General features: G+C 39.9%; 3 protein-coding genes across 3 annotated transcripts; 2 read left to right on the forward strand and 1 right to left on the reverse strand.

The window, feature by feature from the left end:
- Window positions 1-718: 718 nt before the first annotated feature.
- LOC146478550 (uncharacterized) lies at window positions 719-9,869 on the forward strand. Its single transcript, XM_085112109.1, has 7 exons — window positions 719-1,003; window positions 2,759-3,172; window positions 3,518-3,556; window positions 4,415-4,688; window positions 6,062-6,201; window positions 7,402-7,965; window positions 9,005-9,869. Exons 1-7 carry the CDS (start codon window positions 916-918, stop codon window positions 9,067-9,069), a joined length of 1,584 nt encoding a protein of 527 aa, XP_084968235.1. The 5' UTR covers window positions 719-915; the 3' UTR covers window positions 9,070-9,869.
- A 141-nt stretch (window positions 9,870-10,010) lies between these two features.
- On the forward strand, window positions 10,011-17,229 carry LOC146478551 (doublesex- and mab-3-related transcription factor A2-like). Its single transcript, XM_085112112.1, has 2 exons — window positions 10,011-12,999; window positions 15,441-17,229. Exons 1-2 carry the CDS (start codon window positions 12,633-12,635, stop codon window positions 16,247-16,249), a joined length of 1,176 nt encoding a protein of 391 aa, XP_084968238.1. The 5' UTR covers window positions 10,011-12,632; the 3' UTR covers window positions 16,250-17,229.
- Window positions 17,230-17,371: 142 nt separating this feature from the next.
- LOC146478552 (protein AAR2 homolog) lies at window positions 17,372-25,761 on the reverse strand. Its single transcript, XM_085112119.1, has 6 exons — window positions 24,061-25,761; window positions 20,839-21,183; window positions 19,934-19,993; window positions 19,363-19,461; window positions 18,686-18,774; window positions 17,372-18,050 (listed from the first exon to the last, which is right to left on the reverse strand). The coding sequence occupies exons 1-6, from the start codon at window positions 24,386-24,388 to the stop codon at window positions 17,901-17,903; spliced, it is 1,071 nt and encodes a 356-aa protein (XP_084968245.1). The 5' UTR covers window positions 24,389-25,761; the 3' UTR covers window positions 17,372-17,900.
- Between the last annotated feature and the right edge of the window lie 390 nt (window positions 25,762-26,151).

Below are 26,151 nucleotides of genomic sequence, written 5' to 3' on the forward strand. Positions count from 1 at the left end.
AAATCTAAGAAAAACTAATTTACTATCTTGAAACGGACTGGGCCATTACAAATTTTACTGCCAAAAAATGGTGGCTTTTAAGTTCATGAGCTGCCTGAAACAAAAAAATCTAAGTTTCCGATTTTGGATTCCACTAAACCTTGTATAGATCTGCTTTTCTCGTATAGTCAAATCCAGGCAAAAATACGTTTTGTATTAGTAGGCACCATCCTTAAGAAACCCAAGTTTCACGGACCATCCCTAGATGCACAGAACGTATGCGCAGTAACAAAACAAGTAGCCTGCAATGCAGGCGTATTTTTGGTGCGGGAGCGCTGAATAATCCTTTGTTGCTGTCATCTTGGGCGAGGAAGCGCGAGAGGGCTGGAGCGAGTTAAAAGTGACCCTTAGTATTTCCTCCCCCCCTCCCCCTCCCCCTCAGCCTCCTTCAAATACGCGAACTAAATTTATTATTCAGCGCTCGCCCATGAAAAACGCCTGCACTGCAGGCTACAAAACAAGGCACTGCCTTTAATTAATTAATGGTGGGTTTAGCTGGAATGCCAGTCACCTTTAAACGAGTTCCTAGAGAGCTCTTTGGTGCTCCGTGGATAAACAAATTGTTCAGGTGATATTGTCATTCAGTCATTAGACAACGTCGTTCAAAAAGAGCGGGAAAACACCGTCCCTCGATGAGCACAGACGAGGGAGGTTGGGGCAAACTCGCTCCTCTCGATCCACGCTCCTCGCGGACTTCCTCGTTCCCAAGTACAAAGGAATTGGAAACGAGGTTCCTTCGGCCTTCCGAATTAAATGCTGTCAGATATTAATCAGATTGACCTTTTTTAAAACGCACTCTACGCAATCCTGTGGATCGGCCAAGTGGGAGAAATTCAGTCACGTAGAAGGAAGAGAATATAATTTGTACTTGGCAAAATGCTCATCTGTCCTGCTGCATCGTCGGTTATTCGTTATTGTTTATTTGGCTTATTCTTCTCATCAACCCAGAGCTCTCCTGGATATGGTATGTTTGTGTTTTAAATTTATATTTTGCTTTCTTTGATCGTATTTACGCCCATCACAGCTTCTTTAAGATAGAGATTACAAAATTTTAATGAGTTATTTCCACGCATACCAGGCTCTCGAGAGTCGCTGCTAGAAGAGACAATCTTTCTCCTCGACAATCCCTTTTCGCTGTAAATATTACAGTTTCATCTCGAATTGTCCCAAAATAAGATTTTTGTTATTAAATATTCATTTCTCGTCTACCAAAATCCAGCTTACATGGACTAACATGAATGGTATTTACTGTAACAGGAGACCCTGAAATGTACGCATTCATTATTTTTTTCCTGCCGTTTCAGTAATGATCAGCAGTTGTTGCTAACGGTTAACCTTGGTATGAAAGACGCAACTTTTACGCTAGCTATTGTTCTTCGCTTTACTTACTGTTCCTGAGAAAAGTAAGAAAATATTCCGAGCCAATAATTTCCATTACAAAGGATACACTCAACGGTAGTTTCTATCAGCATTTAAATCCGTTTTAACCCTTTGACTCGAGGAGCCTCGAACAAGTGCGATCAGAACAAGACATCAATTCATCTCAAATTTCATTTGGCAAAATATTTTTAAAAGTGTAGAAACTCCCACGAGTCTCCCAAAGTAAAGCGGAAGAATATCTGGACAAGTATTCGGAAGGTTATAGGATATGCTCCATTCGGGAGAACTCTGATCTTATTTTCTCCGAGAATACCTGTGTCACTGGCTGATTTAAAAATAAAATACATCTTTCTTCGTATTGTTCACACTTTAGGATTTCATCCACAGACTCAAAAGTAAGAACCACTTTGTATAATTGAGGTTTGGCTCGCAGTGAACAGGATGGGGCCTCGATTTGATTTCTTGTGTTTTGATTTCAAATCTTTGAAAGAGCACAAGTTGCCATATCAGGAAGCGACTAAAAAGAAAGAAGATTAAACTGACGATAATGCTGAGTAAATCCGCCATGGTTGAATTACATTCTTGACCCTCGAGCGATACACGATTCCGTTGAAATAAACCTCACAGCAAGGTTGAATTGTAAGCTAACCCCTCAAAAAGACATGCGGCAGGGATTTTTGTTGTATTTAGTATACACCGATAATGCGTGCTGTAAACCGCAGTGTAGTCTATAGGGCGCCCAGTCTTCATTACGCACAGGAAGTGGTAAAGAAGATTAAAAAAGAAATCCTTTGTTCCTTTAATTTGTACCACACTCGAAACGGTCAGTAAAAGATAACTCTGGAATCTCGGGTTAAGAACTCGCCAAAAACAAGCAAAAAAGAATTCGTCTTATTCGATGAGCTAATTTTAAGAACGAAAATTGAAAACAGTTATATAGAAATTTATCAGTCCCCCGCTTGCGGTAGAAACTGAAAAGAGAACTATTTATATTTATATTTTCGAGTGTGTATACTAAACACACCTTGTATTTTTAGGGGTTAGCTTACAATTCAACCTTGCTGTGAGGTTTGTTTTAATCGAATCGTATATCGTACAAGGGTAATGGCTTAACCAGTATTAACGTTCGCCTAATCTTCTTTCTTTTTAGTCGCTTCCTGATAATGCGTGCTGTGCTTTTTCAAAGATTTGACATCAAAACACACGAGATCTTCTGCGTCACTGTTTTTCGCTGTGTCTCGGAATCCGCTCCTCGCTTTCGTTCTCAGTCTCCACCCCCTTTCCACTTTAGTGGGTTTTATTGATTAATATACTGTAATTCCTAAAATTCTGTCAACAGTTTTTGAACACAACAATCACGTCTACAAGTTTGTCTTTCCTGAGGACGACACACGTACTTGGCACGAAGCCGAGTCGCTTTGTAAAACGTCGGAAAATGGCCATTTGACAAGCCTTGTTTCATCCGGTGAAATCATATGGGTCGACAGCGTGATAAAAAAAGTCGTGCGAGACTTAGGTGTAAGGGTCAAACTGTGGATCGGAGGAAGCGACCGGAAAATTAACGACGTATGGGATTTTGTGGACGGGCAACCCCTCCGGTACAACATTGTTCCCTGGGCGCCGGGGCAGCCTAAACGACCCCAGCAGTACGCGACTTATGAATACTGTGTTAGTTTGGAGTTTGGAGGAGAGAGGTCGGTATGGTATGTTAATGACTGCTACGAAACACATGGCTACATCTGCAAGGCGGACGGTAGGTGAAAACCGCATGTTCAACTTTTATAATACGTGAAAGTACTGAATTTCTGCGCGCGTTATATGAGTTCGGCATGCAGCAGGACCGAAATCCAATGCGATAAAGCTTGTGTTAACCAGTTAACACCTTGAAAAGGCGACTTAAAAAGTCGATTTTTCGGAATAAGTTTAACCTCTGGGTAACACAAGAATTTCTAGATCTGAAGTGATGGTCTTTAATGTATTCAGGAGGAGACTACGCACACGTCGTGCGCCTGTCAGCTGTGGGACCCTCATAAGAAAAACCACACCATTCCTGGATTAGAAACAATAAGATTTATTTCAGCGTTGTTATCTTTTGCAGAACCATCTGAAAAACTTATGCAGAAGAGATTTGGATACAGTAAGTCATCCTATTTATTGTAATCCCGTGTTTTCGGGACATAACTGACTCAAATTTTAGAGCGGGTTTTCAATAGGCCATTTCCGAGTTGCTGTGAACCTCATTATAAAAGCGAGGCTAAGTTTTTTTGAAAATTGGTTTTCATTCATATGCAAACAAAAGTAATTTTCATATGAAAATATTTGCACTTAGCCTCGCTTTCATAATGAGGTTCACAGCAACTCGGAAATGGCCTATTGAGTGTCGAAAGTAATTTCGCGTTTGCTTTGGTTTTGCATTACTACGTTCTGTGACTGGTTAACAAAACTCGCGCTACTTCTCAACCAATGGGAATCTAAACCAAAACCAATCGTGTTTTGGCCGCACGCGTTTTCCCGCGCTTGTCGGCTGTTACATGTATTTGTTCGAATTCTGATTGGCTCATTGTGTTGTTTACATCTGTTGCAATTGGCCAGAGAAATTACTTTGGTTTTGGTTTTACGATATTCACTTAGAAACCGCTCTATATTACATCATTGTACCATATGATATCAAGGACAAACTCGCTGCGTCGACTAGATTCACAACTTTCAGGCGGTCTCTCTTAATTTCGAAAAAATGTGCTCTACTTACTGTGTAATGTCGAATAGGCTCCCTCGCCGCAAGCTTAAGATCTCTTCGCTGCCATGTATTCACCACTTCTGAAATTTGTAGTAACTTTTTATTTTGTGTATTCCATTTTTTTCTTACTGGCATCGAGTTACAAAAAAACAAAGAAAAAAAAAAAACTCGCTTTTGTTTTAAAATGTTTGAGCCAAGGTTTCATCTCTATTTTTATACAGAAAACAGTCTTGTTATTTGTTTCAATTTGTTTTTTAGGCTGGGAATGGCAACAACATATTTACAAATTCATTCCTTTGCCGTGGAACGCTCTGAGTTGGACTGAAGCCAAGATATACTGTAAAGAAATGGAGGGAGGACACCTACTCAGCATTCGGACTCCGAGAGAAAGCCGATGGGTCACCGACAGAATCCGACAAATTCGTCGGGTAATCGGATTCTCCAAGTTCTGGATTGGAGCATCGGATTTTGGTCACGAAGGAATCTATCAATGGTCGGATGACAATACAAATAGACCTGTCAACTTCACAAGGTATCGAGACACCTAGAGGCTTATCTGCCTCCTCCACAGGCTTTTCTTGGGGATTTTGACGGGGATAAACGAGAACGAATCGGAGAGCCGGGAATGATGAACGAATCGGAGAGCATGGGAACGAGCTAGAAGTGCGAGCGGAGACTCATAGGAAGGAGAAATACGCGAGCGGGGGCTGATGGGAAGGAGAAAAATAGGAATAGAAATAGGTTTGCGTTTTTCCCTTCCCTTCATTCCTCGCGCCCCGCTTATCCCTTTTGAGTGAGCGCGGGGCGACTGGGGACGAGGCAGGAGGTTTATAACTAAGTGTTGGGTCTGGAACGCGTAGGAGAAATTACTACTAAGTACAACACAAAAATACCAACTGCGTGGAGTTTCCTGCACTGTCCGCAGGTGTCATCCTGCTTGGAAAGATAATAGGGTCACTTATACAATAGAAAACCACGACGGTCATACCTTGACAAGATAAATTCACTTCAAAAACTCATTAATATTTCATAAGCCCATTGACCTTCCAAATGGTCGATAAAACATCTTGTGCAGTGGTTTTAAAACCCGATAAAACCTCCTCCTTATTAGTATGCGGTGTTTAATGTTTTTCTCGTATGCCAATTTCCAACGTTCACAAGAGCATCATTGTTGTGAACTCTCTTGACACACGCTTTTCCAGGAAAGTTTTTGAAGCCGTTCAAAAAACTCGCAGCACGTGTTTTAACCACTCGGCTGCTCCTCGTCCTAGTCGTCCTCGTGTTTTTAAATTCCGATAAAACACTGCTGCTCGTGTTTTAAACATTACTTAATTTGAAGTAAGTTAAGTAAGTAATGGCAAATAATAATAATAATAATAATAATAATAATAATAATAATAATAATAATAAAAATAATAATAATAATAATAATAATAATAATAAAAATTATCTTTCTTTATTATAATATTCCAAGCAGCATAATAATAATAATAATAATAATAATAATAATATTAATAATAATAATAATAATAATAATAATAATAATAATAATAAAACAAATAAAACAAAAAAACCCGTTATGTGCTCCACAAAACTTTTGAAATTGGTCATTTTACGTTGCTGTTTTGTAGCAGCTTAAAGCGGACGGCAAAGAAATGTACCAAACTGTATGACGCAAGTGCAGAGAAATTTTTTTTAAGCGGACTCTTTTGGTGTGCTCTCGTTGCAGTCGCCGTTGTCGTTGCTTTTGTTCCCTTGTATTTGAATAAGACGCGAACTTAACTGCGGTCAAACGTAAAAACCAGTGCCAAGTGCGCAAGCCGCAGCGGGAAATCACGCACCACTTGCCGAGCGCGGGAAGACATGTCTCGTGATTCCTGACAGCTTTCTATCTTGATCTCACAGGTGGGGTGAAGGTGAACCCTCGTCAGTTGATAAAGAGCGACGAAAAGAAGATTGCGTAGCTATACATGCTGATCCTGATTGGGGAAAATGGAGCGATGAAAGATGCATTATGGAAACTCCATTTGCTTGTAAAACAAGAGGTAAGGGGTTCGGCCTGAAGCCATTCAAATGAAGCCTGTCTATTGTGCTGCACGCTGTACAAAGTTGTTACAACTTTTTAAATATGCTAATTTGAACAAACCATGTTGTTCAAAGAGCGGATAACTCTATCTAGTGGATAAATCGCTATCCAGCGGATAAATCGCTATCCAGCGGATAAAATGTACTCCAACCAATAGATTTTATCCGCTGGATAGCGACTTATCCGCTGGATAAAGTTACCCGCTCTTTGAACAACTGGGGCCAGTACATTCCACTGTTATTATACCGTATGTTTTGTTGTACATGAAATCTATAAGCTCGACTATTCAAATGAACGCTATCGAGCACCGACCACTTTACAGTAGTCCTGTCTAGTGATAAAGGGAGAACGATGGTAAATTCTAAGCCCTGTCATGACATAGGAAGTATGTTGTATCAGTTCCCGGTTGTTGTTATTGTTGTTTTAGTACGAGTACGTCTGCGAATACGACTTCAAGTTTTTAGCGAAGTACTAGGAACTGATATATTCCAGGAAGTTTCATTTTACTCTTTACGAGCGACGAAAATGACGCAGTTGTTTTGCATGATGATAGCTAAGCCCCTTCGTGACTCCAAAAAGGCGAGATCACCTACGTTTTAAGGACTTATTTTCGCCACTACGCCATTCTCACAAAAACTCGAAGTAAAATGACGACGGCTATCTCGTTTTCCCGCCAAAATGACACTGGTCTCTAATATCTGAGTCGCTGCGGCCTGAGTCTATCCTCTGAGCTGCGGGACAGCGGTCGGGTGTTGGAAACAATGTGCTAGAACGACTGGCCGTTTCCCAGAATAGGAATACTTACAAAGATTACTATGAATCCATGGAAAGACGTTTTTGTAGTTACCGGAATATATTAAAAATGTGTCTTGAATATCGTGTGTGAATTGTAGACGATTGCTGGTTCTTTTTCTTAAACTGTTTACGTTTCACGAGAAATCTAGAGGTTACTCCGTTTGTTCTTCTTCCGGAATACGGTTAAACGAACGCGACCTCAGGTGGTGCTGTTTGTTTTGCTGTACAAGATTGAGTCTGAGAAAGCCATCCTTTAAATTTGACCATTCAAACGAGAATTATCGCCCCAGTACTTTCCTGTTTTTTTTTTTTTTTTCCGCAAAATTGAAAATGTTTGACAGATTTGTTGTTCGTTCCTTTTCAGTGTGCTTGGGTGAAACCGATCTTGCCTTTCTCATGCACTCTTCCATGACCCGTGGAGAGGACTTCCAAGAAGCAAAGAATTTCGTGTGGTCCGTGATTCAAAACTTTGACATTTCTAAAAACGACACACAAGTCGGATTGATCCGCTTCTCAACACAAGCTAGTGTGATATTCAACTTTCAGTTTAGTACAGATAGTGATGTTTTACTCTTGAAAGAAATGGTTGACAATATTGCCTTTGCTGAAGGTAGTGATAGCCAAACTGAACGCGCCCTGCAGTTGGCTCGCACTGACCTTTTCTCGGCCAAAGGAGGCTCGCGTCCCGATGTACCGAAGATTCTCGTCGTAATCATCTACGGAAAATCCGAGAACCTTCTCGCAGTTGCACGCGCATCTATGGCTCTGAAACGAAACCACGTGACCATCATAGTGGTTGGAATCGGCGATAATGTCAACATAGAGGAATTGCTAACCATGTCTTCGGGCTTTGATAATTCGATTTCAGTACGAACGTTCAAAGAACTCAAGAAGCGAGTTGGAAGAATCAAGGACAAAATTTGTGATGGTAAGTTACGAACTCATTAGACTGGATTCGTCCTAACATAGATGCACCTTTTCTACCCTAAAGATGATTAGTTTTTGTAAATGTATGCTGTATCCCTGCTATTGTACAATTAGTACATAGAGCGGTTTTTTAATTGAGTGTCGAAAGCAACTTCACGTTTGGTTTGGTTTTGCATTACTGCGCTCTGTGATTGGTTAACAAAACTCGCGCCACTTTCACTTTCCAATAGGAATCCAAATCAAAACCGATCGTGTTTTGGCCGCACGCGTTTTCCCGCGCTTGGTGCCGGTTACATATATTTGCTTGGAATTCTGATTGGCTCGTTGTGTTGTTTACATCTGTTGCGATTGGCCAGAGTAATTACTTTGGTTCTGGTTTTACGACACTCAATTGGAAACCGCTCAAATGTGACCGTTCATTTTCGTCCCCCTCTATTACGGAACACCAAATCTTGGTCACGGTAGTTTCTGTTATGACAGGACTAGCCTGCTTTATAGTTGCGTGTTTAGTGAAGTGGTCTTGGTTACCATAAGAACAGCATAATTTTCATATGAAAATCACTGGGGTTTGTATCAAAACAAAGTCAGGTCAGGTCACTATTCACAAAACTGTAAAAGCGCATTTGTGCCGATCTTCCTAGCCGAGAGATAGGAAGATCCTAGTACTAGGAAAATCCTAGCTCCTTGTAAACTACCTTCGCTCGGAAGATCCTAGTACTAGGGACAAAAAAGAAAAAATATGGCGGCAGCCGAGCGTTCAGCTGCTAAAGGCCGACAATTTTTCTTCTTTTTCTTCTCCACTTGGTAACCACTCCGACCGAAATTTCTGCATATAAACCAAACGGAAAGTTGTTCCGCCTTCTAGGATCTTCCACCCTCCATGTAAACAGCTCCTTGGTGTGCTCGCTTGCTTATCTTTATGCTTATGTCCTAGTGAAAGCCAGCCTCATTACCTAACTATCTCGACTAGAAGCACTTTGGCATTGTATACCCCTTGAATAAGTTCCCTATTAATTGATGGATCTTTCCATTTTCTTCAGTAATGATTGAGCACCAAAGAAAAAAGGCACAAGCTGAAGAAACCAGAAGCAACGCGGCGAACTAACAATGGAGAGTGTCTCACATTCCTCGCGAACAACAGAAATCATATAAATCATATTACCTTGTTTTAAATTTACTAACTTCTATCCGAATGAATGGCGACGTATTTATACCGTAAGGTAACGCCTGAGGCAAGCTTTTGACAGAAAAACAAAAGGGTCACTCGACTGGCAAGGAGTCGAAATCTCTTCGCAGAAGTATAACTCTTCGTGTAAACTTTCGTGAAGTTGAAGAGAGATGTTTTCTTGAGTCAGGCGTTCAGCTAGACTGCTATGGGTAAACCGCCTCCTGTCTCCCATCCCTAGCGCTCGAAGAGTACTGCGCACTACTGCAGTGACTGAGCCATCCCTGTTTCCAAACACTTGTGTCCCACCCCTCCCCCAGTACTCCTTAATCCCTCAATTCAATCCCAAAATCAGTATAGTGTAAACATAGCCTTATATTTTGAGTCCACTTGCATAATCCAGTAAGAAGTTTTTTCAGAACGAAGAAGCACAGCAAAACTCTACCCTATTATAGAATAAAACAGTAAATACGCTATGCTCTCTTTCGGCGGCACTTAACTTGCATTTACATCTTGGTACGAGCGAACGGATGAACGAAAGCAGGTATAAAAATATTATCAGAACACTTGAACATTTTGGTCGTGTGGTGATAAACCCTCTCGAACCGTTACCAATTGATCAATTTGCTGTAATTTTTTTCTCTTTCTTCAAGTATCATTTCATGTGGATCTAAGTTTTAAGACTGTGCATATAATCCGACCCTAAAGTATAACCTTTCAAATAAAAGTCATTAAGCGTATGATGTGGTCCTACTTTTGAGTCTGTGGATGAAACTCTAAAATGTGACCATTCAAATGAAGGCCACTGAGCAGTACTTTCCTGTGGTGTTGTTTATTATGCCGAACAAGGTGGTTCCAACTTTTGAGTCTGTCGATGAAATTCTGAAATGTGACCATTCAAATGAAGGCCACTGAGCAGTACTTTCCTTTGGTGTTGTTTATTATGCCGTACAAGGTAGTTCCCACTTTTGAGTCTGGATGAAATCCTAAAGTGTGACCATTCAAATGAAAGCTACTGAGCAGTACTTTCCTGTGGTGCTGTTTATTATGCTGTACAAGGTGGTTCTAACTTTTGCGCCTATGAAGCAATATTAATTTGAGACCAACCAAATTTAAACAATTAATCAATACCGTGAACCGTGATGTTGTTGTTCAAGGTGAAAAGGAAGCAAAACAAAGTGTTTCTTGGTTTAAAGTTCGTGGATGAATCCCTTATCCTTCTGCTCACTGTTGGCTCTCATTTTCTTTCTTTCTTTCTTTTCTTTCAAGTGGCAAATTTCAGAAAATTTATTGATTTTCGGCGATAACACCATTCGATAGGTTAACCAAGCAAAGTTAAGCACAAGACAATTACTAAAACGGGTGAATTTGCATGTATGATATTAATAATACTTTGTCACCCTAGAGAACAAGAAATTGTTCTGTTGAAGTACTGTACGCCGAAAAATGACTTTGCACATGGTCAATAATTGAAAGGCTGCCTAAAAAACTTATTTCCACCCAATTTCTGTTTAATATACACACAATATGAACATATATGCTTCACTCACAAGCGCAGAGGCCGTGTTTCTGTTCCACGGGATAAACTTCTCTATGGAAAATTTCACCACATGTCTGAACTTGTATCAGGCTACTTCCTAAAAAGCTTTTTCATTTTGCGGATTAGGAGAAAAACCTTTTAATTACCTAAGTAACATGGACTTAAAAGATACTCTTGAGTTAGAATGACACATCGAATACTAACAATGTTAAATAGCTTGAAGACCGCTTGTGCAATAACGACAGGTTGACAAAGGGTCTTAAACTTAATACACGAACCATTTTCACATTAGATGTGCGACTGAAGTCCATTTTTTGGCCGAGATTAAACTCTTGTTTCAAGGATTAAGAGTTTCTTTCAGTCGCTCTCAAAAGAGAATAGTAAAATGGATAATCAAGAAAGAGATTACGAATAAAATCATTTGTTTTCCATAAGCTTGCAAAGTAATTTTCATGTTTGAATGTTTTTGTTTTTTCGTTCGTGTGTGCTTTTTACAATCAAGGCCTTTCGTAAGCAGTTGGCGTCAAAATTCGATTTACGGTAATAGCACCGTCGAGGAAAACATGTCTTCGCTTTATTCATTTGATATTGATGAGCACTAAGAACTCGACGCATTGATGTTTCAATAATAAAAGCGAAAATGACATTTTCGTCGCGGCATTAAAGAGAACAGTGTTAAATTGAAGACCAGTAAGCGAATATTCGATGGCAATTTTGCGTCAATGGAACGAAGCTTTTCTCTTCTGTCACTCACATTCAAATATTGCCTAAGATAATTTGCTTGGCGCTTAATTAAAAGGAAATTAAACAATAGTAAAACTATTTGTTTAAAAGGAGAAATAATATTTCAAGGTTAACAACTTTCCGTCGCGTTTAAAATTTGACCGCGTGCACCTGTATTATAAATAACTCAGCATCCATGAAAATACGAGCGCAACTCAACGGCAAAAATTTTGTCATTAATTGTTCGAAGCTTATTTTCTTCTGGACACTCATGTATATTCAGACGCTTTGTTCTTTTTTAAAACAAAATATATTCGTCGGTAACTAAGGGCGAATGATAATAGACTAAAAGAACGACGACTTTAAATCAAGCAAACTGAAATAGAAGCCCGCCTTGTCGAACCATCTTCAATTCACTAACGAAAATTTCGTCACGCTACTTTACAATGTGCTCATTCGATGTCTTTAATCGATTCGTTTAATTTCTTTACTCGCTGTAGAAGCACCTTTGCGTTTCGTGCAAGAGCAACATTATTTTCAGTGTATGCGCAATGTTCTGAGCCTAAATTCCATAGAGAAATGACAAATTCAATTCGGCCATTGTATCGGAAGACAATCGGATACTCGGTATCCAGTTACTTAACCATTGTTTGCACTTTTGAATTATTCATTGTTTGGCAATTAGATGGCGAAACAATAAGCAAAGTATGTGGTCTTTATTATGCGGCCATTTTGGGTTGGGTATTAAGCTAAATGTAACACTGTAACCAAATGAGTTCATGCGTCTCGCCGCGCCGCATAAAAACAAACTACGTCTAGCTTTCGGCGCTTGAAAGATCACGGGTTAGCTGCTTTGAAAAACCGTTTATTCACTGAGCTTTTTGAACAGTAAAAGTTTGCTTGTCAGACAAACTGCGTTGCTGTTAATTCACTTCCATATTCCTTTGAGAGTTCAAAAATTAATTTCACTGTCTCGTACGCAAGAAGTGGGACTCCGTTGTTTACACGACTTAAGAAAAGCTGACAGCACACACAGAAACTATTTGGACGTCGGGCCAATCAATGCGCTCCGAAACAAAAGCCCTTGAAAGTCTTGAATGTTAAAAAATCAGGTTGAACAAAAGCGAACCTTCACTCATTCCCTCTCGCGTCAAGAAAGACATAGCACTTGGAGTCGAGTGTTCAAGGCGACAACAGCTCTTCCACTTCAAGAGGTTTTCAAGTGCGAGCTTAACAAGACATGGCGGACATATCATATGTGATCCAACCGTCCTTCTCGGAGCGGAAGCCGCCCCGTACGCCGAAATGCGCGCGCTGTCGTAACCACGGTGTGGTCTCGTCGCTCAAGGGCCACAAGAGATATTGTAGATGGCGAGATTGCAACTGTGCTCAGTGTACCCTGATTGCTGAAAGACAGCGTGTTATGGCGGCACAAGTCGCACTCCGCAGACAACAGACACAGGAAGAAAGTATGAGAATGCAGATGGCGAAGAAAGCGCCATCGTTTGTAACCCCCCATGTCAGCAACGTCCCGCATTTTGATGGTGTTGCAAGACCTTGCTCAGACGAGGCACAGCCGGTGCTACAATACCAGACATTAACGCGTGGTAAGTAATCTTTCTTTTTATCTTCTTTTTTTTCTTAAACAAAAAATAACCTCTATACACGTACCCGCAGCTAAACGCATAAGGAATTCGCGATTTGCTTGCGACTTTCCGGTCATTTGCAGAAATTCTTGCCCGGCGGGTACAATTTATAACATGTAGCAAATTGGTATATGTTTGCATTTGCTTAACTTGTCAATTACACGCCTCCAAGATAAACACTGAAACGTTTCATCTCGGCAATTTTTGGCGCTCCGTTTGTATAAGGTTATCGCTCCCTTTTGTCAAATTGTCACAAGGTTATTTTTTGGTTGCGCGTGGAATGAAACAGACGTGAAAGCTAACCTTTCAATTTCCGTGGATTTTGCTTCTGTTTAATATTGATGAGTAAAATACGCAGACTTGGTCAACATAACATGTAATTAGTCCTTGTTCTTCTCTATTGAAATCAGTGCATTTTAACCGAGGCAATGTTTTCAAGCAAGTAAACAAAATGGCGAAATGTTTGAAACATTTGTTGGTCCGCGCGAGATTCCAATTCGGTGCGTATTACTCGGGAAAGTTTCCGTGAAAACAATTTCAGACAGAAGCCGTCATTTCTAAGTCGGCCATTGTCCCAAAGTCGAACAAAAAAGTTTTCTTTCGAGGATAAAAGCGATCACAAAAGGCTTGCATCAATGGAATTTCTTGGCGCCTACAAAAAGCCTCTTTATGCGAGAAACACTGGCACCCGAATGTCATTGTTTAAATTAATTTCGTTTTTTGCTAACGTCTCTTCATTAAGTCTCTCCATCTTTTCACCAGTTACTTACAGAAATTGCATGTTCATTTTAAAACGATTTTCGCGCACATTAACTAAGTATTCCTTTTAGCTACAAACGATGGCAATTGTGTATTAAGAGCTTTGCCCGGGATAATTTGTTTCCGATCGATAAGCTTTTTTCAGGAGCCAATTTTTAGCAGGGGCTTGAGTTCTCGGCTAAATTAGCCATTATTGATAATCTCGTCAAAGCTTTTCCACCGTACTGAAAATCGTTTCTTATTACGGCCTTTTCAGTTTTAAGACATATAACCTTGACGTGACTGATTAAATCCCAAACTTAAAACACTGTCGCTCTATCAAAAGCAAGTGGAGACGCGCTAATGAAGTGGTCAGCTCTTTAGACGTTCAGTGTTCAAGGCTAGATTGATCTATTCACTGCCGTGTTGTATATAAGACGAAACTTTATCCACCCACGCCGCCTATCTACTCCGGTATATTAATGCGTACCGGCGAAAATTATACTGCGAGATAGGATATAATATACGAACTTTTGCGTGGCGAGGCGAATTGCATTGCAAAATTTCACATTTTAATGACAATTTGCGTCTGTGGATGAAATCCTTAAGCGCCACTTTTAAAAGGAAACCTCTTCAGAAGTATTTTACTGCAATTTTTGAATTTAAGCAAGTTTCTTATCTTGGCCGACGTGTACAGGAATAAAACCGGGCCCAAGGCACGAAAAATTGTGCGCAAAAAAGAAGAAGAAAAAAAAAGACAAAATGCAGTCAGTTTTCAGCCGGCCGCGTCTCAGACAATAAAGGAAACATTTTCTAATTACAAGGGTCCTGTTTACATGCAAATAACTTACAAGAAAACGTCTGTTTTTCAAACGTCTTTTCTTATGCTAGTGAAATTTTGTAAAGAAACATTCTTGTTGCGTGGTAACAAATACACTTCTCATGAAGCGTTCTATTCATCAAAATTCGTAGCACTTACTTTGTCCTATTAAATTTAACGAACCGCGCGAAAATTGCTTTTTTTTTCTGCTGAAATTTTCTCATTTGTCCACCCCGTCTTGAAAAGGAAACTGGATTATTCTTCCACCAACAAATGTTATGGCTGGCAGGTGTTTAATACAATCAAGTTGTTATTTAGATTAGCTAGACAATTCGCTCACTACACTTGCGTCAAGTACAACTCGCGAAATAGCCAGTCCAAATATTTCGTTTACAAAATATCTAGGGTAAAAATAAGAATAATAACAAACGGCACCGCAGGAAAGTACTGCTCAGTAGCTTTCACTCGAATGGTCACACATTGGGATTTCATCCACAGACTCGAAAGTTCGAACCACCTTGTACAGCACAATAAACAGCGCAACACGAAAGTACTGCTCAGTAGCTTTCATTTGAATGGTCACACTTCATGATTTCATCCGCAGACTCAAAAGTTAGAACCACCTTGTACACCATAATAAACTGCACTACAGGAAAGTACTGCTCACTAGCTTTCATTTGAATGGTCACACTTTGGAATTTTATCCACAGACTCGAGTGCCTGTTGTGATTGGCTGGTTTCACGACGCTGAATTTATAACCATCGTAAGTTTACAACAGTGATTTGGTGGCCTCTCAACAGTGTAAGAAAAAATATATTGATTGCTTCCTCATTCTTTCTTTAGAGACAGAGAAGGAAGCCATAAGGGAAACACCAAAGCTAATTCAGAATCAATCCAACGAAACAACTGCCATGAAAATCAAAGAAGAACCTGTTAGCCCCACCATCAGTTTCGAAGAAGAAAGCTTTTCAGACGCAGAAGAAAAAGTCCGCAAAAGATCGAGCGACGAGGAAAGAGAAAGGGAGCCTGAGTACGAGCGTCCAAAAGTGCCTCGCCTCTCCCCCCACAGGAAGGAAACCGAGACATTCAGATCGTCACTGGAGCTGCTTCAGCGAATCTTTCCTCACCAGAGTAGAGCTATACTTGAGCTTATCCTTGGTGCATGTGAAGAAGATGTAGTCAAAGCTATCGAGTCGCTTCTACCAGAAAACAACCCGAGGCCTTTCTCATTCCCGCTGTCTGTCAGAGGTTTTGGATCGGGGTCGCTTATTTCCTGCGACGGCAGCTCGAAGTCAGCATTCTCTCCCATTGCCAAGTCTCCACCGTATGTATATCCGGGAACTATACCTGCGCAGCCGCAATCGCTAAAGAGTCCAAGCGAAAAAAGCCCAAGCACTCCAAGCGCGTTTCAACCAGTTCGTTCATGCAGCACGCCAGAACTCAGCCCTTCAATGCCGGACAGATTTCAGTTCCCTGTTGTGGCGGGGTATTTCTTTAACAGACCCCCACCATCAGCACTCGGCCTGTCGCTTAATTCTTCACAGCAAAGGACTGGGATTATTCCACCTGGCTCCAAGTACTGTAGGCATTGTGGGTTTTCAAGCAAAGTGGGAGACAAGTTTTGCAGTGAATGCGGGAAGGTGTTGGAGTAACTATCTGTCATTTCCAATGAGCGAGAACTCAAACTACAACTCAGACTTTACTTCCTACGATAGAACAAATTTGACGAGTTTTTCAACACTGGCGTGGAAAATGAAAAGCAACAAAGGAAAGTATGGAGCAGTAGCTTTCATGTGAATGGTCACTTACGGATTTCATTGAGACTCAAAAAACATTATAAAACCATCTCAGTTGTTCAGTAAAATTAACAACATCACATGAAAGTACTGTTTGGTAGCTTTCATCTTAATAGTCACACTTAAGGATTTCAACCACAGACTCAAAAGTTAGAACCACCTTGTAGAGCATAATAAACAGCAACACAGGAAAGTACTACTCAGTAGCTTTCATTTGAATGGTCACACTTTAGGATTTCATCCACAGGCTCAAAAGTTAGAACCACCTTGTACAGCATAATAAACAGCACCACAGGAAAGGACCGCTCAGTGGCCTACATTTGAATTGTTACAAATCAGAATTACGCCCACAAACTCGAACACTGAGTAACTCGTGGTTTGACATTAGGAGAAAAAGCAATGCTCATTGACTTACGATAGTATCAAAGTATAATTTTGTTGGTTAAAAAGACATGGTAGTGAGTATAGTGTGAGAAAAATTAGGAACTACAAGATAATTTGTGGCATTTAGATCATTATTTTTGCACTATTAATAGCAGAGAGCGAAAACTAATTATTTTGAAAATTATTGTTATTATTGCACCAACGGAAGCATTAAAACTGCTTGCTTAGGAACGATTTTAATAAGAGTGTAGTGTATAGAATTGATGAATTGCAGTCTAAGTTTAGCACCGATGTTATACTCGTTCGTATTACTGTAGTAAACAAACCAATTTGTTGCTCTGAGAAATAAACTCATAGATTTCTTTCCTTTCCATAGATATAGTTTTAATTCCAAGAGCACTGTCTAGTAATTCTTAAATTTACAGACAAAAAGGGTTTGCTTGTAATTCTAAGCGTTCTGAAAATAGAGCTAACGAAAGACGTTTCCTTTTCTTTATTTTGGAAATGGAAGGCGAGGTTTTTTAGATTTTTACGTACCTGCCATTTAGCAGTAAGTTGTGGGAATATTAGAAATAATAAAGAAGAGTTTACACCTGACGTGATGAGGGTTTTTATTTCAGTATTGCAAAATGCAAGTCCCTAAGCCTTTACTTGTTGAAGGGAAGTAACGAGACGCCACTGAAAAAACCTACTACGCATGCGCCTTGCGGATATTTGTTGTACCCTAAAAAAGAGCGAGTGCTACTGGTATTATATAAAATACATCCCACTTGAGCCAATGAAACACACTGAACAGTGCAACATCTATTGCTCGATGTTGAAAAATGTTTTAGACTTGTTGGCTCCACGATGCGTTACTTCAGTGACATTTTCTCTCGCTGTTCAACGTATTGCACTTGAAGCGTGTCGAAAGGCCTGTTTCAACATGCAACGTCACAAATGTTGAACAGCCACTCCACCATTTGCTGCAACAAATGTTGAACTCTGTATCGATGGCTTTAGTAATAAACTGCTCGTGTTGATCAGGTTGAATGTGGCGCCTCTACCATCATGACCGACAGTAGCCTGTAAATCTTGTAAAGTCTGTAAGTGTTTATCAGTATCTTCGCCGGCTGTTATCACTTCACGTTTCCACGATAACAGGTGCAAACTCGTCGGGTTCGCTTTCAAAATCCCAGTTGAATCGCTTTGTTAAATGTTGCCGGAAGCGCCGCGCCTTATCAGCAAGCTTCTTATCGACTGTTGTTGAACTCTCCAGGTTGGAGAAAAAAACCTTGAACAAAACAAGCCATGAATAAATGGATAAGGGAGTTAGCTTCTTAAGAAACTGCAGTGTTGCATCGGTGGGGAGAAGAAACGAATGTTTGGCTTATCAACAGAGTTGATAACTAAAGGTAAATTGGCCACCGTAAAGAGATTTGAGTGCTGACGTTTTGAGCGTTAGCCCTTCGTCAGAGCAAATCAAGGAATTGTGGGTTGTTTATGTCTATAGTGAACAGTGGAGCTACGCTATTGGTAGAAGTCAGGAACAAGTCTGTTGAATGTACGATAGAGGGTACTACGGTACACACAACAAGCACTGTCTTTAAACCGTTTGAAACAGAATGCAGTATATGTAATAGCACTGGAAGATATGAAACACATATATATTTGAACTGCGGAAGAAAGAATGAATAAGTTAATGACCATCGCAGCTGATACATGTAGTACAGCACTGCACCAGCATCGCAGACTTAATGGGTTTGAATTCCGTTAAAGTCTGAATTCTTCCAGGATTTCTTTCCGCAACTGCATAAGTTGCATGTGCATATTCAGTATATGTTATGTCAAGAAATGTGTTTGTTTCTCTGAGCACTTACAGGTTACTTAGATCAGTGCTACGCAACGTTTATTTAAAGTATCTTGTACCTGCATAGTCGTAGTTAGGAAATTGTTCGTTGACACGATATCCACAAAGAAATCTTTAGGGATTTCCAAAACTTGGAAATGCAGGACTCCTGAAAAGCAAAGACCGTTAGATCAATGAAGCACTGTTGCAAATACTATGACAAGCTAAGCAATAACCTTTACGTAACACTGTCAAACACTCAGTCATATAGGGCAAGCTCTTGTAAGTCAGTTCAATAATTGTCTGTCTATCAGTTTACAAAATTTGTAAGTACGTTGTCCAGTTGGCGAGTCAGTCAGTCACACAGTCGTACCATCAGTCAATCGGCCCGTCAGCTACCTGGCCAATCAGTTGCTCAGACAATCATCAGGTCAGCCAGTTCACCAGTTAAGCCTGGAGCCACCAAGCAGGTAGCTAGACAGGTTTTCAGCCCATCTGTACATCCGTCAGTCTGTTCTTCAGACAGCCAGGCAGCCATTAATCAGTAATTTCATCATTCGATGTAGTCAGTCAGTCAATAAAACCTCTAGTCATCAATGTTTAACACTCAAAAGGGCAGCATTGGAGGATTATTGTAACTAAAAAATGCTGACACAAAAATTTACTGTTAACAATCCATTGTTTGGCAAGTCATTATTTCCCATTATTTTATTAATGAACTGGACTGGAAGGAATCTCACTGAATACTTGAACCAACCTATAAGAGCATCAAACATTTCACCATATGTTGGCAAAGCTTCATCACACGTGCAAAGTAGATTAAGAAGTTTCTTCCAGTGCTCAAATGCATCATACACTAAAGAAATTCAAACATTCCAACATTATTTTCATTAAAGAATTTAAAACCTGGGTGAGAAGAGCAAAGCTCTCGCCTCCCACCGATGGGACTTGGATCTGATTCCCAGACTCAGCATAAGTGGGTTGAGTTTGTTGTTGGTTCTCATCATACTATGCTCTGAGAAGTTTTTCTTTGTATACTCCAGGTTTCTACTCTCTTAGAAAGCCACCAGTTCCCAATTCTGACATTTACATATCCAGTATGTGTTGACGCTTAAACACATATATCTTATTCGATGGTTTTGCATCTAATACGCATGGATATTTTGCGAGTTGCATAGTATTTTATGAGCAATGAGCAAAATGTAGTGATTTATTTATCATTATTAGTAGAATCAGTCAGATCAAAAATGTAATGTTTCCTGAAGGATTAGTTCAAGCCTACAGCAAAGAACCTACAACTGTAATAGTCTTTCCTGCAACATTCATACCTTGGCCAACAAGGAAGCACACAAAAGCAAACTGCAGTTCACCAAGGATTTCCTTCCTGTCTAAACGAGAGAGAAAAAAAGGGTATTTACTGCCGCTAATGTAAACAGCAAAAGATAGAAGATTAAGTCTACATATCAAACTGCTTACTTCTACCACGTTGTTCAGTAAAAAACTTTGAACTGAGGTTGTCAGTAAATTCTAAGTTAAATGGCTGCCTTTTGCAGAAAGTAACTGCCTGCTTAATGTTTATACAAAGAAATACTGTGCTATGCAAAAAAAAAAAAAAAAAACCACCAAACAGAGTAGCCAGCTGAGACAGAAAAGTAAGGCGTGAGTTTTGCCAGTTAAGCCATCTACTTTTTGACAACCCTGAATCATGCAGAGATGGAATTCCTGGAAGGGGGGGGGGGGGGGGGGACTCTCATATGAAAGGGGATCTTGTCGTCTAACTCAGGGGTTTAAATTTTGGATTTTGGTATCACTTAGGGTGTTGTGGGCAAAATGCCATTATATTTAACTGTGAAGGGTTGCACACAGAGAAATATATTTATATATATTTGTCTCTGTTTTTTTAAATGGTCTCTTTTATGGGTCAAAAAAAGTTTGGGCCACGCCCAGATTGGCCTTGCTTAGGGGTGTAAATTTCAGATTTTGGTCTCACTTAGGATGTTCTGGGCAAAATGCTATTATATCTAGCTGTGAAGGGTTGCACATGAAGAAATATATTTATATATATTTGTCTGTGTTTTAAATGGTCTCTTTTATGGGTCAAGAAGAGCTTGGGCCATGCCCAGATTGGTCTCCTTTAGGGATTTAATTCAAAATTTCTAAGGAACATCCCTGCCCCTTTCATATGAGAGTCATCCCCCCCCCCCCCCCCAGTGGAATTCATGACACAGCTCACCTTTCATGTCATTTAGCATGCAGCTCAGAGCATAACTACTGTCCATACTGTAATTGCTGATTTCTGCAGGGGAGGCTCCCTCTGGATATTTCAGTTTCGGAAATGCTGTGAACCTGATTACAGTTTCTGGATTCTGCTGAAGTGACAATACGGCATCCTCTGATGCTGAAACTGTCACTCTTGAATGCTGAGGTTCTTGTGGTAGCTCAGTAACAGATGATATCTTCTTGCAGACAGGCTGAACTCTTTCCAGTAAATCTTTTGTTACATGATTTGTAAGTGAGACCCACTTTTTGAAGTTCTCATATGGGTAAGGACCAAGAAATCTGTCCATGTCTTGAAGACCTTAATTCCAGAATACAAGAAGGAGAACTGTTTTACAAATGCAGCAAGTAAATGCACTTGTAATCTTGTACCTAGAGTCCTGAGGTTCTTTGGCCAGCGGTTGGTCACCTGGAAAGACACTCATTGGGGTACTGGAATTTTTTTGCTGCAAAATCCAGCAATAAAAAGTGCAAGTGAAATGCAGTGCCATTAGCAGAGTAGACCGTTCACAGTCCCCTATTTTTCCGTGTGATCGTCAAGATCGAGCACGTCTTACCGTTAATGGCGGCCATCTTGACTTTCAGTCATACCGAGTCTAACCTGGGGAAGAGTATGAAGTCTACTACCCCCTAGAGCTATAATCCCCGACGCCCGCCCCCTTGGTACATCTAAACATCAAGATGGCCGCCATTAACGGTAAGACGCACTATTTCTCGACGATCACACAGAAAAATAGGGGACTGTGAACAGTCTATTAGCAGAGTAGCCTTTCAAAAAATGTATGTTTTTTTTTTTTCAATTTTTCCAGCACCTCTTCAGGCAACTAAACACTGGACAATGAGCCTGAGGACTCTGGGTACGAGGCGAGTGATTGCAAGTGCCAAAGGTGTGAGCCACTAGCAGGGTCTGGTTGCTCCCCCATAAAATTGTGAAATGTGTGGTTCCAGAAAATATCCATACCCCCACCACGGAGGGAATTGGAAATTCCAGAGGGGTGGGGGGGTCAATGGCCCTGGAAATTCCAGAGGGGAGGAGGGGTGAATGGTTGGATAAGTTTCCAGAGGGTCAACTTCACGTTCATGTCAGACATTAATGTTCAAAATTGTAACTTACCAACTTTGCAACTTCGTAGATCTCTCTTGAAGACATAACTTTGTTTAACTGTTTTAAAGAAACCCTTGTTACATTAAAAACATGTTTCCCTTCTCCGAAAAACCTTTGTAAGCGAAGTACTCCAACTAAGACAAGAAATCTATGTCTGCGTTGCGTGACTCAGTTATTATAAAACTGTTGTTTGTGAAACTTTTTTTGCGTAGAAAATATTGTTTACTGGCAACAATTGAATTTGTATCAATGTTTAAAAGGGAAAATTTTGTATGGCTATAAAGTGAAAGCCCCAATTTTACATAAAACATTATAATATTTGTTTGTTACTTTTGTATGCTGTGTAGAGTTACGGGCAAAGGTCAATTCCCGGGGTCAATTATAACTGGTTTGTCAAAACTGACCCGTGTTAAAACTTATTTTGTCCAAAGTATTTCAACTTGAAGTCAAAAACTATTAATTTAATTTCTATGCCAAAATTCAACAAAATAGAGCCAATTCAACATTCTTTTAATGCGTTACTGATCTCATACAAAATTTGCATAAGAACGTGAACATGCTAATTTCGTTTTGCGGCTCCATTTCGTCTGCGGTTTCAAGTTACGATCTGAAAGCTCTATTTGTCTCACTGCCCTGCTAATGCTTATTTTGTCCATGCTATTCCGATTCAATTGGAAAACTATTGACTAAAATAACTAGACTGAATGATTACCAGGGGAAAAATCATCAATTGAGTAGAACTAAAGCGATAATCTTTTTGATCTCCTAAAATTTGCATAAGGAACGTAAACATGACATATGCAAATTAAATAAACACACATTTTTGCATTGCCGGACTTATTCCAACAATTTAGATTTAAAATCTTCAGCGAAGCTAATGGTAAAGTTTGATGTCAATGACCACAGGTAAATGTACAACACAACAATTATTTCAGTATCAAGAGCTTTTTGGCAAACTCTACCGGTGAAATTGAACGGCGCGCGCGCTCTTCGATAACGCATATTTTCTCCTCCTGTAGGCAGTTCTTGATATTTCTGAAATGTTCACCTTAAACTGGTTTTTGAGGCGTTCTTTTGAAATAAAACTTTTCCAGAGGGGGGTGGGGGTGTATTCTGTATTTAAGGAATTTCCGAAGGGGTGGGGGGGTTAAAAAAATACCTCGAAAATGGAAAATCCTGAGGGGTGGGGGGGTCCTATGTGAAATTCCCTCCGTGGTGGGGGTATGGATATTTTCTGGAACCACACAATCTAGTAGATGATCTGAAAGTGCTATAATTTTTTAGCACTTCATGGATATTTCTTCAAAAATCAGTGTCATTCAATTGCAAAATGGTAGCCTTTTTATTGCTTACAAGTCAATATTATTTTACACTCGCTCCTAGGTTGTGTGATACTCTCCTTCCTGCTCCTTCAGCTCAGGTGTGTGGTCAGTGGGGGAGAATTCAAACTGATGGTTAAAGAAAATGTGAAAAGCCTACATTGCTCCATCTTTATGTTGGCTGCTTTACCTCACAGTTCTTGTTAACGTTTATTGTGGAGAAAAATGGAGAAAAAGCGGCCAACATGGAGTAGGATTCAGAAAGACTTTACACCTTTTTTAATCAGTAGTTTTGGCTGTTTCTTAATTTGGGGATAAAGCTTAGACGGTCTTGCCTTGTCTTAGCTATGGCCCTGTAACAATGTAACGCTGCACTTTGCTATGAAGAGACTAGATTAGGACTCACTAGCCTCTATCTAGATGCAAGTAGCAAAAAGCCATTTCATATGACTTTATGGAGGACAACTTGCCCCAACTTGTGCATGGAAATTGGAGTATGATCATTAACATGAATGCAGGTCATGTTAAGTCATTACACCGGGACACAAGTCGTGAATCAACTGATTTGCAAGTGGATGCAGCGCAAGTTCGAAAGTTGCATCCACTTGCAAATAAATTAAACTTACATTCAGTTGTGTATATATTGCCTGTACCTCCATGACAAGTGTGTGGGTATGGAAGGATCTCAAAAACGGAGAAACAAAACAGAACAAGCAAAAATAAAGTATACAAACAGAAAACACTTGTTCGTTACCTTGTCGGTATTTCTCCTTTTCTTCTTCGTCTGTTGTTGTCTCTACCACATCCTCAGAAGCTGCATCCCATCTCATAACCAAAATATCATGACGTTTGGTGTACAAGAACAAGCCTGTCCTAGGTGCGGTTTGACCTCCTTTATTGACCGCACTGTAATAAATAAAATGGAGTCCAGGAGGTATCATTTTTATGCCCTTAAACCGAGGGCCAACATTCCACGAGAAATAATCGATGCCGAACTCCGTGCCTTCAGGAACGTCCAAAACAATCAAGGTCGCCCCTTCCGCATGAAGACGCTTTGCGACCTCAGGGTCCATTTCCGCCATTTCTAAATCACTTTATAGACTTGTTACGGGAGATCTTTACGACATTTGAACGTTTTCGTGGCACGTCTCTGTTGATAACAACCGGCCGCCATATTGGACGAGGACTAACAGTGACCTGGGGTCTAGTACCCAGACTCACTGAAAAAAATGTACGTGGAGGGACACGTGGAGGTATGCGAATACGTGTATGTGAATATATCACATATTAAGCTTAATATCATAAATCATCATGTATTGTACATAAAAAAAATGCAATTTTCCTCTTAAACACAGGAAAAGGTAGGGTTATATTTCATCTATTTCTTTGATACTTTTTGCCTTCTTATTCTCGTCAATTCTAGAGTGTGTAGTCCACTTCACGTGCTGAAGTGCGCGCCTTGCTGAATTCAGAAAAGCTACAAGCAGAACTTCCTTACTTTAAAAGCACTTTATAATTAATTTAAGTGTCTGGACGTTTTTGTTAGTAATTAAGAAACTTCTGCCAACGTGCACTCCGATCTGTATGCTGAGGATGAAAGAGTCTATTATAAGTAAAAGCTTCAGTGCTGAGCCAAGTAGCTTGTGCCATTTGCATCTTTTAAACTCGCTCTATTTAATTCAAGTGTCCAGACGCTTTCGTCGCTTTTGTTAGTAAATATCAAAAAACTTCTGCTCGCTTGTATTCCGATTTTTATCCTGTGGATAAAAGAATCTGCTATAACAAAAAGCTACAGCGCTGATCCAAGTAGCTTGTATAGCTTGTGCCATTTGCTTTTAATGTTGGAAAGATAACAAAGTCTGAGTTATGTACCCATAACTTGCTTTCCTCTGTTCTTTCTTTAAAATCGCTCTATTAAAAATTATTAATTTTAAAAAATGTCTGGACGCTTTTGTTAGTAGCCATTTGCACACACAATTCTGCTAGCTGCTTTTACTGGCTATGAATGAAAAGATACAGTCTTCATGATACATTCTAGCTTGCGTGGCAGGCGTAATCGACGAAAAATGGAGAAAAAATGAGAAAAAAAAATCAAGGAAATGTATTTATTAAAGGGGAAGTATCACGCGAATTTGATGTCACTTCAAAACCCAGAATTGTTTGTCTGTCAACAAAAACAAAGAACAACTGTCTAGTTTTGTTATAAATTATCATCTCAGTGCAATAAAACTGTCGATTAGTGCCTCTGGCCAGAGACAGAGTAGGTCGGAAATGAATAGATTGAATGTTAGGCTAATATTTTTCAAGTTCTCGCATTTTTGTTTCCAAAATGCGCTAGAACAGATCACGAGTTGTTCCTTTCAATAACTGAGCTGATTTCTTACCTCTCGTTGTTCTAGAATTATTTTGTAACTAAGTCAAGGTCTTACATGTATTTCACTATTTTTAACAAAAGAGCTCAAAAACCCCATGACACTTCCCCTTTAAGAAAAATTGCAATCAAAAAGCGAGAAAACGAAGGGGGGGGGGGGGGGGGCTGCCTTTTTTTCTTCTCTTACTTTATCTTGCTCTCTCTCTCTCCTCCCCGATTATGCCTGCTATGCAGTATAGACACATTCATGGTCAGTCATGACAATAAAAATAAATTGATAACAGACTGTCCGGAAGTTGACTGTCCTAAAAATAAAATGTTGAAGGCCTGAAGACCCTGAAGCTAAAAGTTTCCAAAGCATTTCCTTCATTCTTGACAAAAATGTGATAAAATTGAGTGGCATTTCAATATCATCATGGCAAAAGTTAGCTAAACGTTTGAATGACAGTCACAAGAACTCATACATATTCAAAA

This window comes from Pavona decussata, unplaced genomic scaffold (genome assembly GCF_977016875.1).
Source record: "Pavona decussata unplaced genomic scaffold, jaPavDecu1.1 SCAFFOLD_64, whole genome shotgun sequence".
In the NCBI taxonomy this organism is placed as follows: Eukaryota; Metazoa; Cnidaria; class Anthozoa; order Scleractinia; family Agariciidae; genus Pavona; species Pavona decussata.

Coding starts and splice junctions, on each gene's coding strand:
- LOC146478550 (XM_085112109.1), top strand. CDS start 916: ATGCTCATCTGTCCTGCTGCATCGTCGGTTATTCGTTATTGTTTATTT. Junction 3,173..3,517: donor CTACATCTGCAAGGCGGACG/GTAGGTGAAAAC, acceptor TATCTTTTGCAG/AACCATCTGAAAAACTTATG. Junction 7,966..9,004: donor CAAGGACAAAATTTGTGATG/GTAAGTTACGAA, acceptor CATTTTCTTCAG/TAATGATTGAGCACCAAAGA.
- LOC146478551 (XM_085112112.1), top strand. CDS start 12,633: ATGGCGGACATATCATATGTGATCCAACCGTCCTTCTCGGAGCGGAAG. Junction 13,000..15,440: donor ATACCAGACATTAACGCGTG/GTAAGTAATCTT, acceptor TTCTTTCTTTAG/AGACAGAGAAGGAAGCCATA.
- LOC146478552 (XM_085112119.1), bottom strand. CDS start 24,388: ATGGCGGAAATGGACCCTGAGGTCGCAAAGCGTCTTCATGCGGAAGGG. Junction 21,184..24,060: donor AAAGGAGAAATACCGACAAG/GTAACGAACAAG, acceptor TCTGGAATTAAG/GTCTTCAAGACATGGACAGA. Junction 18,051..18,685: donor TCCTAACTACGACTATGCAG/GTACAAGATACT, acceptor GTTTTGTTCAAG/GTTTTTTTCTCCAACCTGGA.